Source organism: Acipenser ruthenus, chromosome 33 (assembly GCF_902713425.1).
Source record: "Acipenser ruthenus chromosome 33, fAciRut3.2 maternal haplotype, whole genome shotgun sequence".
NCBI lineage: Eukaryota > Metazoa > Chordata > Actinopteri > Acipenseriformes > Acipenseridae > Acipenser > Acipenser ruthenus.
This window is the reverse complement of record NC_081221.1, coordinates 3455266-3469569: the sequence shown is the minus strand read 5'-3', so window position 1 is coordinate 3469569 and position 14304 is coordinate 3455266. Positions and strand designations below refer to the sequence as shown.

Sequence of the window (14304 nt, the reverse complement as noted above, 5' to 3'; positions counted from 1 at the left end):
AACGAAGACAAGAAAGTGTAAAATTCCTTTTCATGACAGCTTGTCGGATTGCAGAATATGAATAGGTTTTGATCGGCTTTGAATAGCTTTGATCAAGCCCGTCGTCTTGTTCCTCTGAGCTTGTTTTCTCAAACATTCCTTCAGCTTTTCCTGTGCCCTGCACTTCAGGTGAAGTCCCTGTGTGGATGCCCTCATGCCCAACTGATTGTTCCTGCAGTGCTGCCTGAGCAAGTGGAATAATTTAATGACATTCCTCAAGCCGTAATTGCAAGGAAGCGGGTATCAGGCAATTTATGAAAACGTACCTTTACTGGACTGCCAGATTATTTTAACCCCTTCACTTCAACCGGGTGCACCCAATACAACAGTATTGTAATCTGATCTTACTGCGCATTATTATTATTATTTATTTCTTAGCAGACACCCTTATCCAGGGGGACTTACAATTATTACAAGATATCACATTAATTCGCATTATACACATTATACAGATATCACATTATTTATTTTACATACATATCTTTTTTTTATACATACAATTACCCATTTATTCAGTTGGATTTTTTTTTTACTGGAGCAATCTAGGTAAAGTACCTTGCTCAAGGGTACAGCAGCAGTGTCGCTCACCTGGGATTGAACCCACGACCCTCCGGTCAAGAGTCCAGAGCCCTAACCACTACTCCACACCCAATGAGAAACCATCATCATCTATGGTTGCTAAGGAATAAAAAAAATAATAATTAAATACTACTGGTGCCAGAATTTAATGTTGCTGGCACTTATCAGGTACCCAGGCGCTGGAATTTAGCTCCATAGCAGCAAAATTGCACGACACATGTTGGATCATCCAATAGTCTGTGTTGTGTGATGCACAACTGTATTAATAATGCTGACCCCTGCTGGTAAGACAAGGGAATGCAGTAAGTGCTACTTTTTACAGCAGTTTTGAGCAAATTAAGGGCCATGAAGTTGGAAAGAACACAAAGAGGGCAACACACAGGGTAACTAAACAACGTCATGATCACAATGTTAACACTAGAGTTTCTGCTGCTGATTTCTGGAAGTTTGCTTGAATTGCCCAGTTAATCAGGACAACAGCGTGGGTCACTCTGGTGCATTCCAGGGATCTTAGTTATAAAGGTTTGTTAGATTTGTACTGCCTTGCATAGATCTTGATGAGGCAAAGATAGATTTTTACTGGGGAGTGGACAGAGCATCAATCGGCACAATTAGCAGAAACACCCCAGTACATTGCAGACCTGGCCCTTTTTCACCTAATGGCCCCTTCAGAGCTCTCCACTTCCCCCTCCCCTCTTCCCCCTAAAATACGTAGATTTGGACATTAGACACTTTTTCCTGCAGAGGAAGACGAACCTTGTCAGGATAATTAAGTCTGCCACACTGAGTGAGCCTAGCCAAAGGTCCCTCTAATGGTAACAGACTTTTTTGTCCGTGACATTTACATTGACTGCACAGTCTGCAGCGTCTCCTGTGAGAATTCATTGAAATTATTTTCTTAAACATGGCGGGGGGCTCCTGAAGGCTACAACATTGTCGGCTGACAGCCTGGCATAGTGTAAAGTGATGCATGTGGCGATAACAGAATCCAAATCCTTATTGCGCTTGGTTAAAGGTGTAGCCCCTCAGGGTTGAAAATAGTAAAATGATTAATGATTAAATCCTTAGCTTTGCTGTCATTTTCACTGCCCCCCCCCCCTTTATCATTATGTAGTCAAACTGTTCTAATACGCATTCTCTGAATGCCCCCTGTTAAGTGTGCCTCATGCTTTCTGTCCAGTTGAAACAGCAATCACAATGCTTAAACAATGCTGTGTGCTTTATTAAACTGTGGGACAGGTGAATGTCACAGGGGTTAATTTAATTGATCTAAACACGCAGTCTAATTTAAATATTAAATTAGGAGCATTCTATTTGAGAAACATAAATGGGGGGTCACGTTTGACCTTAATTCAGTGGAAATTAACTAAATGTCCTGCAGCGCTCTGATTAGCTGGTGATTTACAATACTGCCAAACAAGTAGTCTAGTAGGAGCCTAGTGGAACACAGAGCACAAATGCATGAGAAACATACTGTAACTACTGCAGGGAAATCGCACTACCTCTGGAGGTTGTAGTCAATACCAATTTGTTTAGAAAAAGAGAGAAAAACAAATTAGTACTACAAGGGCTGTTGCTCAGAGCAGAGGAAGCCTCCGGCAGTATCGGTCCACTCCAGTCAGCATGAAAGGGAATGTGCTGGCTCCTTACAACACAGAGGAATGTTTCTCGCAAACAGATTTGCTACCTGAATTCTGATGTTATAAACCCAGACCGCAGTTTGCATATGGTAAAGAGCCTAGTCGTGTTCTATTAAGAAAATGCTTCAATTACCAGCCCCCTGCCACTGAAGTAAATGAAGGAATTCATCAATAGAAAGTAGCGGTGGTGTATGAGCTCTGCACATGATGCCTCCAGCGGGGTCGGACGATGTTTTGTTTTAATCAGTGTGTGATGCGCAGTGCTGGTTGTCATGGTTACCAGCCTTCACAGCCTGTTTGTCCTTTATCTTCCCTTCCCCTTTCTCCTCCAGATTGGAATTGTTGAAGTTCTCTGAATGTAGCGCCGTTGTGCATTGCCATTATCCCCTGAACGCAGCAGTCCCGAGAGACATCAGTGGTTGACTGTGTCTCGGAGACGTAGGTGAAATACAACACAGTGTGAACAGTGACAGATAGAGAACTGCCTTTCTCTTAATAAATATAGAGCTGGAGAAAGGTTTGAAAACAGATAATCAGCAGGAGCTTGCACTCACAGCTTTATTTACAAGCATGCATGCCGCTTCAAGCCAGCCATAGACGGTTTTAGGATAGTTCAGTCCCCATGTCCCTCCAGTCCTTTTAAAATGTACCCTTATTAACAGATATTTAGCCTAGTTAAAGTTCTAGTTTAGGGATAAGCATTTTCCAGTAGCTGTGCGACAGTGATGTCATGCCTCCCTTCAAAACCCTGAGCTTTCTGGCACATCCTGCTTTGATCAGGAGGAAGTGAAGGGGTGAGGTCTGATGTCACCTTCCTTTATTGCCCAACACATGACCCCTGCGAGTTCATTCTTTCTAGAGTTCTTCCTGTCATTTTACAATGGTGGATTTCAATAAGAAAAGTAATGGGTTGGCTAGCATAGGTAAGAAGCATATCCTTTGCTATAAGTGTTGGTCTCTCTGTCGTTCGCAAACCCCCCCCCCTCCCCCGGCTCAGGTGTTTGTGAAGTGCCACTTCGACTATGACCCTGCCCATGACAGCCTGATCCCATGTAAGGAGGCGGGGCTAAAGTTCAACAGCGGAGATATCCTGCAGATTGTCAACCAGGAGGACCTCAACTGGTGGCAGGTGGGAACTGCAGTCTTTTCATAACAGCAGATTACAAATGTATCAAATTAAATACGACTGTAGAATATCTTTTGGGGCATGCATTTGTAAAGCCTGTTATTCTGTTGTCTGTTTGCTTGTCACCCTGTAAAGGCGTGCCATGTTGAAGGAGGGAGTGCCGGCCTCATCCCCAGCCAGCTCCTGGAAGAAAAGAGAAAGGCATTTGTGAAACGAGACCTTGAGCTGGCAGCTACGGCAGGTAGCAATCCTAGAACTCAATACTCACACTCACTGCACAGCTAGCAAGGAAACCACTCACACATCCACTTCCTTGTTGGGACGTGTTACTAAAAGCAATCAAGATCCTTCTCCGAATTTCTCCTGCTTAACACAGGTGTTATCCAACCAGGAATAAAGTCTCACCACAGTAGGTCATTAACTGATTACCAACAATCAGGTGAAAACAGTTTACTTTAACCAGTGGCATGCCTGATTGTTAGCACTTGATCACTTTCGTATGCTGTATCAGCATTGTTTCCATTATGCAATGGTTCCCATACTTCCGTATTTTAACAGTATAATATCTAGATCTAAAAAGCTGGACTGGGTACAGGGGAAGATCATTTTTCTAGCCGAATGCTAATTTAACTGCCCCTGCCATAGATGTTTTTTTTGTTTAGTTTTGTTTAATATATGTAGTACATTCGTAATTTCTCCTCTCATACTGGTTTATTTGCCTTCTTGACGAAATTACTATGATGTAATATAACCATCTAGTGGACTTGATTGGTAGTGCAATTTAATTTTAGTTTAACAGGTCACTGGATTTGTCATTTTTTTAAAGTGTTTTTATTTAATCAGGTGCGCTGTGTGGAGGAATTAGCGGCAAAAGGAAGAAGAAAATGATGTACCTCACAACTAAGAATGCAGGTAGAGTATTGATTATCCTCCCCTGGGATAAACAGTAGTGGATGCACATGTACACACACACAATATGAATGTTTTCTGTGCATGGAACTTGGTACGGTCATTCTTTAGCTCAAATTCTTGTACCAGGTTTTTAACTAGGTCATGGTGGCCTACTTGAGTTCTGTATAGTTGGGCTACTATAAGGTTAAATCTAAAATTATGATCACACCTCCAAATTAATGAAACTGTTGTAAAAATGATCTTCTTGCTATAGCTTGAGAACCGCTTTTTTGATGAAACCGTGCTATTCTGTACTTTCTGCCCCCCTCCCTCCCTCCCTCCTCAGAGTTCGACCGCCATGAGCTGCTGATCTATGAAGAGGTGGCCAAGATGCCACCATTCCGCCGGAAAACAGTGGTCCTGATCGGAGCTCAGGGAGTGGGCCGTCGCAGCATGAAGAACAAGCTGATGGTGTCGGACCCGGCTCGATATGGGACCACCATCCCCTGTGAGTAATACTGAAGAGGAGGGGGGCTGCAGGGAGACCCCTGTGTTACCCCTAAATACAAATCCTTCGATACCACACAACTACCTCTAGAATAAACGCTTTGATAACGCGCGGCTCGTCTGTGGGTTTCAATGTGCTTTGCTGAGCGCGTTTTCGATTGCCCCGCAGACACGTCTCGGAGGGCCAAGGATGACGAGACGGACGGGCAGATGTACTCGTTCGCCTCGCGCAGTGAGATGGAGCAGGACATCAAGAACGGCCGTTACCTCGAGCACGGAGAGTACGACGGGAATCTCTACGGCACCAAGATCGACTCCATCCACGAGGTGATCGAAGCAGGCAAGATCTGCACCCTGGACGTCAACCCCCAGGTCAGGAGCTCTGCCGTACCAGACACATGGGCTTAATGGATACTTTAACTTTTTCATAGTGTTGAACCTGTTATCTAGCCCATGCAGAGTGCACATAGTAACCCACTGGGAACACAATAAGTCAATTAATACAATTGCCCATTGGGCCGACTGTTCAAGTCCTCTTGTGTATATCACATGGTTAATTAACAAGAAGCTACAAAGCCATTCATTCATTTAGGAGCACATCATGTGATATATGCACATAAGGGATACAACAGTGCCCTCTATGGGCAGTTGTTTTTTTTTCCAGTTTGTTTTTCCTTGGTGTAAGCTTGTCAAAACCAAAAAGGTTAAGCTTAAGCACAGGTTGTGCTAATATTGTGAGTGCTGAATCCTCTCTGTAGGCTCTGAAAGTGCTCCGAACATCCGAGTTCCTGCCCTACGTGGTTTTCATTCAGGCTCCAGATTTTGAAGTTCTCCGCACTATGAACAAGGCAGCCATTGAAGCCGGCGTGGTGACCAAGCAACTTACGGTAAGGAACAGTGTGATACGGTAAGCCCGAGGAGCAGCTTGATACTGTCTGCAGTCTGTTTCTTTTTACTGAGATTCCAAAAGCGCCACTAACACCGGCCTTAAGAAATATTCAACACCCATGTAGAAATGACCTTCAAAATACTCCCAGTGGAAAACAACCAGAGAAGGTCATCCACCGGTCACAATGACTTATCTCTTCATTTTAATTTGATGTCTTGCAGCAGAATGCTAATTATTACTCACAAAGACAGACTTAGCACTGAATTCATTCTCACTTTTCTCTAATTTAATTTTCTCTTTTGTACCTGCCTGCACTCAGTATACTGCCATCAGTTCAAGCCCCAGTCTTCTTGAGTTATCAAGTGGTTTAAACTGCAACTGAAAGGTATCTCAAGTCCCTCTGAGCACAAGGAACCTCGTCAGCTTGTCTGAAACTTTAAAGGTTTTAATACTGAGCTTCATGTTTTTTCCCCGACAGGAAGCCGAGCTGAAGAGGACCATAGACGAGAGTGGCAGAGTCCAGCGAGCCTATAGCCACTACTTCGACCTGACCATCGTCAACGACAACCTAGAGAGCTCCTTTCGTAGCCTGCAGGGGGCGCTGGAGCGGCTCAACACAGAGCCTCAGTGGGTCCCTGTCAGCTGGGTGTTCTAAGGCAGCCCAGGGGGTGGGGGTGGGGGGTGTGGGTGGGGGTAGGGCTGGCTGGGGGAGAGGCTGGTTCAGGCCAAGGTCATAAGAACTTACTCCTGATTGGCTGAGCTAATGCAGCATGATAAAACGTTCTACGCAAGACCTACTAGCATAGAACAAGATAATTGATATAGTTTAGCATAGAGCACAGTGACAGCGTCCATGTTCTTCCTTATATTGTATTTACTGTAAATACGAGAGGTCATGTTTACATGTTGATTCTAGTCTGAACTCGTCATTCCGGTAACTACTGGAAGCAATGTCACAAGCGGCACAATACCAGTTCACTTGAATGCATTTCTCCTGTGCATAGAAAACACCTTATGCAGATTGAGTATGGAAGGCAATGTGGCTGGCATTGAATCTTCTAATTATAGCACCAAATAAAACAAAAAGAAAAATAATAAAGATCAAATAATTGTGTTCTGATATAAAAATTAAAATTGGTAGGACAGCGGTACAATATTGAAAATACGTCATTTTAAATGCTAATTTTAGACAAGCCACTGTGCCTATAACAAAACAATGTATTAGGTCAATGCACCTATTGTCCTAAAAATGCCTTTGACAGTCAGTGATAAAAATTTGCCATGTGGAACCATTGCACCACCTGTACCTGTAGAATTGCATCACTGCCATGCCAAAATCAATAAGAAAACACTGCCCCCTGGTGGTCGGAGACTGAATATCCCCCCACCCACCTCCCCAGCCGCTTTTCGCTAATTTTTTTACAAATTCCTTTTTAAAACTTTGTTTTTATTGTATTTTTAACTTTGTAAAAAAAAAAAAAAAAAAGAAAAAAAAGAGTTCTCTATATCTGTATCTTGTAAAAGACGTACCAGAGTTAAAAAAGGGAGTGTGGGTTTGTGTGGGTGTGGGTGTGGGGGTGTTTTTTGTAATTTATTTTTTGAGTGGATTACTCTGCAAACGGTACATATCCGGAACAAGGCCAAACCATGGAAATCAAGTAATGCCTTTGTGTCAGAGATTTGAATGGATGTTTCCTTGATGTATGTGGCTCAGTTAAAGTTAAGAGGTACATTCTTAAAGGATGCAAGATAGTAGAATTATATATTATCTATTCTAGATTACCTATTCTATATTATTATATTCTAGCAACTTTTGTCATATACATTTCTCAAACACTCGTCACATTTTGAGCGACCATCAGCCAAGAGTACTTGGAGACCTCTGTACAGTTTTAAGTGTTTTTTTTTGGTTTACATATTTCAAACTAGAACTTTGTTTTAATATTACACATACCAACTGAAAAAAGGCATCCATCCCTCTCTTCATATTTCTGAGGTTTAACACATTACATATATCATACATATAGAGAGAGAGAGAGAGAGAGAGAGAGAGAGAGAGAGAGATTACAAGATTACATTCTCACCTGATTTGATAGGCTCAAAACCATGTTAAGATAGATTTAAAGAAAAAAGGTGAGAACTCAGTATTCTATCAACAGAACCCAGAGCCCCTCTGAACAACAACAAACTGCGTAAAACAGAGTACTAAGGAAAATGTAAGATTTTTGTATTTGATTATTTCTATATATCTAAATGTAATCCATTTCTGTTTATGGTTCTCGCTCTGAGAAGCTTTTGATATGGTTTGTGTTAATATGGGTACGTTGAGCAGTGTGTGTGCGTGTGTGCCTACAGTATCAAATGATACGGTAATTAAACTGTAACAATGCGGTTTTCTGAGGTAAGCCAACTTTGGCAGTGCTTCAGAACACAGCCTGATTAAGTTCATTAATAATTAATTAATTTATAAATTATGAGTAGGATGATGATTAAAACCTTGGAACTGCATGGGGTATAAACAGAGTGTTATTAAAAAACACACACACTGAACCCAAGTGTGAGTTCAAACAAAAAATACAGTACAGATATATGACCCACAATGACATTTGAAACTAAACAACCCTTTAACTGTGACTTGCAAATACTAAAGCCTATATTTTCCACTGTGGGAAAACTGCAAACAAATTGCTCGCTCCATAGGAAATGTATGACGTTGGCAATTAGCTGACAGTAGACCTACCATGAAAGAGGTTGAACATTTTTTTATATGTGGTTGAACAAGGCTGAGGTTTTTAACAACCAGCAATAGACCTTTCAATGCACCTGGCAGGTCGTTTTGCAGATGTCTTCTTTAGTTTCAAAGGTAAAAACCTGCATGCCTACCACCTTGTGCTGGATCTTTGTTTCAAACAGTGAGAATTCAGTGTTTCGGAGGCGGGGTTGTGGAAGCTGATAGTTATTAAAAATGGTTAGTGGGTGCAAAGATGTTTTTTTTGTGTGTGTCATTCCAGTTTGTGAAAACCGTGCATATTGAAAAATTAACTTGATGGCAGCTATGACCGCCACTTAGGAAAGAAAACAATATATATGTATATGACGTTTTTTATATAAGTATTTCAAACATTTTCTTTCTTTTTTCCATTTGTTCTCTATAAAAAGGATTAGACTAGACTCAGATACTGTAGTGGTGCTCTATCTGTGTATATTTGATGATGTTAAACAAAAATATATAATAAAAATGTACAAATGATAATCTCAGTCTGTCTTCTTAAACTGTCTTGGTAGTCCTTCTGTATGTGATGTGTAACAGTGCCATTCAATGAGTGTCCCAATAGCTGCACTCCACTGAACCAATGTTGAAAAGACCCCCCCAAAATAGAACTACAACTGGAGATACATTATATAAGATTAAAAAGAAGTTGAATTGCGTTGTTTTTTTTCCTTAAGGCTGTGCCAGTTGCAGATACACACGGGCTGGTTTGCCCATTAAATGATATACAGGGTTATTAAACCCAGTGAAGTTAGGTTGATATTGGATATTAGATATCCGGGTGGGTATTTCACCTCATGAAAGATGTCATGCTAATGAGTAATGTAAGTCACGTGTCATTGATTTGCCAGTTAGTAATCACTAGAAATGCGCACTCAAAAATACGCATACAAATTCACTTTACATTGTACAGTAGGCTACATCATATAATGGTTTATATCTCCTACAAACAAACTCAGAAAGGAATACCGTTTCAACACGTGAAAGAGATGTCATGCCATAGAGTAATCAGGTCGTGTCTCATTGATTTGCGAGTTATTTATCTCTAGTTATGCAGTGTGGAGTAGTGGTTAGGGCTCTGGACTCTTGACCGGAGGGTTGTGGGTTCAATCCCCAGTGGGGGATACTGCTGTTGTACCCTTGAGCAAGGTACTTTACCTAGATTGCTCCAGTAAAAACCCAACTGTATAAATGGGTAATTGTATGTAAAAATAATGTGATATCTGTATAATGTGAAATAATGTATAATGTGATATCTTGTAACAATTGTAAGTCGCCCTGGATAAGGGCGTCTGCTAAGAAATAAATAATAATAATAATAATAATAATAATAATATGCACACGCAAAATACGCATGCGTATTCACTGTACATTGGACAGTAGGCTACGTCACATAATGGTCAGCACCTACATACAAACTCGCAAAGGAATGCTATTTCACCTCATGAGTCTTGATACCAATGAGAATTTAAATCAAGTCTCATTGATTTGCGAGTTAGTAATCTCTACAAATGCGCACGCAAAATACACACACATATTGTGCATTGTACCATAGGCTACGTCATATAAATGTTATAGCTCCTACACACAAACTCGCAAAAGAATAACATTTCGCCCCATGAAAGACGTCATGCCAACGAGTAAATTAAGATATGGCTCATTGATTTGCGAGTTAGTAATTTCTAGTTATGAACACTCACAGTAACACAAAGGATGTATTTGAATGTGGCAGTTACTGAGAACACTCGCACGGCTCAGAGAAGTAGAACATCAAATGAATGGGTAGCATCAATGACAAAACACGATGATTAATACAGTAAGAATGAAAATAATTCAATTCAATATACTACTATATATTATAAATTGATACAAAACAAGGATGGTGGCAAGAACATGAAGAAGAGCAACATCAACAATAATAATAATAATAATAATAATAATAATAATAATGATGACTGTATTTTAATCATGTGAGTATTAATGTATGAAACTGGTTATGAAAATATGTATTTATCTTTATTTATATAATAATAATAATATACGTCATTCTTTGCTTTGAAACGTCATGATTGTCATTTAACTAAACAAACAAAACACAACTCGTCTATATGTATTTGTATTTATTGTATTAGATTGTAAATTGAAAACGTCCATTTTCGCACGCTTCAGTGTGTGGTGCTGAAAGAACATCTCCGTGTAAATGTATCGTTGATAGTGCAACGAAATTTGTGAGAAAATCTGAACTAAAATGGACTGATTGTAACAAATTAAGAAAAAATTGATAGGAAGGAAGATAAGACAGAAGAAATGTCTATTTTGTGGTTTGCCGTCAGAGCAGTTTTGTGTTGGCCCGGTTCTTTCTCACTCCCTTGGGAATGGATAACAAACTCATCCAGCACGGACTGTTACTCCCTACAGCATCTTCAAACAGGCTCTATTAAAAGAAAATATGCGCTGACACACACGCTTAAACATTGACCCATGTGCAATTAATTAAACCTTTTGGTATTTAAAGGTTAATACCTGAATCGCAGAAGGTAAAGATAGTTAGATTTTGGGCCATTGTTGGCCTTATTATGAAGGGACGCAATGAAATCATACAAATGCTATCCAGGGTAATTGCATATTAATAATAATAATAAAATGATTAACTTAATGTGTAGGAAAATACGGATGTGATTTTTCTTACTTCAGGTGATCCTAAGCCGACCTCATCAGCTTGGGCTTAATTGCATTTTTAGAAAGCTGAAATCTTGTCGTGTTCGGCTTGGGCTTGCTTTGTGAATGACCCCATCGCAATGTAGACAATTCACTTTACCCAAAGCCGAAAGAAGATCCTATACCAGAACTGATCCGATCAGCCCTTCAAGTCGATATGAGACTAGTTTGAATTATTCTCCAGGGTAGCCCCAGAAGTGTCAAACTAGCCTACTTTGGCAATACAAATAAATACAAAAATGAATTAAAAGAGACTTGCTGTTTCATTGAAAGTGTGGTAGCTATTGATACAGTATATAAGTGTGTATTGTAGAGTATCTGATTTCGTCAGTCTATAGTAGGGTGCAATCATAATACAATATAATACTATCTTTAATTTTATATAGCGCCTTTCATAGTGGGCCACCATTACAAAGCACTTTACAGAGGTAGGCTGTGAACTGTGCATTATATGCAGAGTCACTTACAATAGGACATTGATTTAACAATGGAGCATGATCAAGGAGCTTCATCACATGATGAAGGCTATCGATTCAACACCTGTGAACCCCTGTAGGACTGAAGGGATTAGTGTATCACCTTCCGCAATGCCAATGCAGAGTATGGGTGGGGCAGGAAAACATGTTCGACCTGATAAAAGGATCCAAATGGAGATTAGATAAAGGAGCATTCAGAACAGAAAACAGGAGGCACTTTCTTACACAGAGAATTGTGAGGGTCTGGAACCAACTCCCCAGTAATGTTGTCAAAGCTGACACCCTGGGATCCTTCAAGAAGCTGCTTGATGAGATTCTGGGATCAATAAGCTACAAACAACCAAACAAGCAAGATGGGCCAAATGGCATCCTCTCGTTTGTAAACTTTCTTATGTTCTTATGTTCTTATGTTGATGTTCCCAGAAGCCTTAGTGGCATATCCCCCGTACAGCCAGTGGATAAGTAGCAGCAGGAGGTTAACTATAGTAGCCAGAACCTCGGAGCCAAGTCCCTTGCTAATATCAGCGCTTCAGCATACAGTGTGCATACTTTTTAGAGCTTATCAAGCAGGTTGGGAATCAGATAGGCAGCTCTACAGTGGGTGACTTGGCCTCAAATCGCCAAGATGGTATCAACCACATAGTGCAGCAGGGTGTGGTTATAGCCCCCAGGTAAATTTGGTTGTGAAGGCTGATGTAAGGGAACCACACACATTTAGGGGTGACACCACAGGTAAGTGTAACATCCATGAGTGGGAGGAGATAATGCAATCGTACCTAGTTAAGAAATCCAGTGACTGAACAGGCTGAAGAAATTATGGAGAGACTTATGTTAAGGATCTTGTAAAGATTGGGATTTGGCATATTGCTCATATTGATGTCATGCGGGATCCAAGCGTTATATTTAGCATATTGAACCAACATTTTGGGGAAGCTGTTTCATCTGTCACCCTGCTTACAGACTTCTATTGGACCTTGTCTTGATTACTGGGTATGCCTGAACAAGGCTGTAGATCTAGCTCAGGGGTTCTCAAACTATTTTTTGCTGGACCTCTGTGGCAAAGTGGTTGCTGATTATGTACAGGTGCAGAGGTGATGCAGTGCAGGAATAAACAGACAGAGATTTGTAATCCAGTATGGAAAAATATCAGTTTTATTTTAGTTATAATCCAGGTCTGGTGACCAAATAATAAACTCCGGTTATACACAGCGATGCGTAAAACACGGAGAACAGTAACAGGGATTGCAGACCTAAACAATAAACACAGTATCTCTCCCACAATATACAACCACGGTCACCAGTCCTGGGTGCGTGCTGTAGTGCTCGTTGTGGGTGATACAGGTTAAAGAGTGACAATAGTGCAGTGCTGTTCCGGGTTCAGTGCTGGATATTAGCGACAGCTCCGGAACGTGTTAGCCATCTATAAACACACAAGTAACAATTATAGACAAACAAAGACAAACAAACAAACACTCACGATACTCTTAATACACAGTGCACAGGTCCTTCCGGGTCTATTTCAGAACCAAAAGCGAAGGAAAAGATTTACAATTCTCCAGCCCCTTTTATGCGGTTATACATGACCCCTTGGTAAACGAGTGCAGCTGATTATATTGCCTGCAGCTTCTACCTCGTTTACCTTCCAGGTCAATACATTCCCGCACTGGAGTCCTGTCTTTTTCCAGGCTGACTGACTTCCCGACCCAGGGAATGAACTGTCAGGACAACCTGTCCAAAGCCTTTCCCTTTCGCTACTTCGTACCCTCACAGGTTGAGAGGAAGATTTACAACCAGAACTCATTATATTTCCATCACAGCCCCCCTTTGGAAACGTTTCAGGCTGTGATGCCCCAAGGGTTTGTAGTAATGCCACTCATAGTACTCACTGTGTTAGAAATAACTTTTAGCTGTTTTAGCTGTTTAGAACCAGGGCATAGAAGCCGTGGTTGTGTTCAAAGAGGACACCGTAGTAGGCCATTCCCTTATGAGGCAGATCCAGGGAAACTAATACGCCTGCACTCTGAGGGGCAAAGTGCGGGCAAAAATGAAGCCCAAGTAAAGATAATGAGGACTTAGAGAGCATGTATTCTTATCATTGCGAGAATTCACCTGAGAACACTCTTATAGTTCAATGCACACAGAGGTTAACTGATAGCGATAGTCTGTTTTATGCAACAGTACTGGTTCAGGGTTGGTAGAGTTAAGCGCTATGGTAGATAGTGGCTCTATGGCCTATTCAGTTAGTGAGAAGGCTGAACAGAAATCAGCAGCAGCCATCAACCTTTGTACTAAGAGTCCTTCCTTAATAGTTCATATAGGGTGTGAGGACAGAAAGTTAGGCCTAAATGTGTATACAAACTACAGTTAACTATGTTTGAGTGTAAAATGTTGGTTCCAGTTTTGGTTGTTTCAAGACAGCCAGATGAAACGATAATAGGAACCAATGTTTTGAAATACCTTCTTCACCATCTTAAGAAAAGTGGCAGGTATTAGGATTTGTTGTCTAACCCAGATGAGAGTGTGGATAGAAAAACAGGAATGTGTTTAGACTTTTTAGCCAACTTAGAGCATTGGAAAAGGCACTGTAAAACTTAGACAATTTGTCACGCTATGACCAAGACATGAGCATTTACTATAGGGTAAGTTAGCAAATAATGAGCCTATATCAG

The 14304-nt window shown here is 40.9% G+C and overlaps 1 protein-coding gene across 7 annotated transcripts in view; it reads left to right on the top strand.

The window, feature by feature from the left end:
* Positions 1–8924, top strand: part of mpp2b (MAGUK p55 scaffold protein 2b) — a 69573-nt gene extending 60649 nt beyond the window's left edge. For all 7 annotated transcript variants that reach the window (XM_059006687.1, XM_059006686.1, XM_034055506.3 and 4 more), the window contains 7 exons: positions 3256–3387; positions 3520–3625; positions 4228–4296; positions 4622–4783; positions 4952–5154; positions 5541–5669; positions 6150–8924. In XM_059006687.1, the coding sequence (XP_058862670.1) occupies positions 3256–3387; positions 3520–3625; positions 4228–4296; positions 4622–4783; positions 4952–5154; positions 5541–5669; positions 6150–6326 (978 nt within the window). In that variant the 3' untranslated portion in view covers positions 6327–8924. The remainder of the gene's footprint in view (positions 1–3255; positions 3388–3519; positions 3626–4227; positions 4297–4621; positions 4784–4951; positions 5155–5540; positions 5670–6149) is intronic.
* The last annotated feature ends 5380 nt before the right edge of the window (positions 8925–14304 follow it).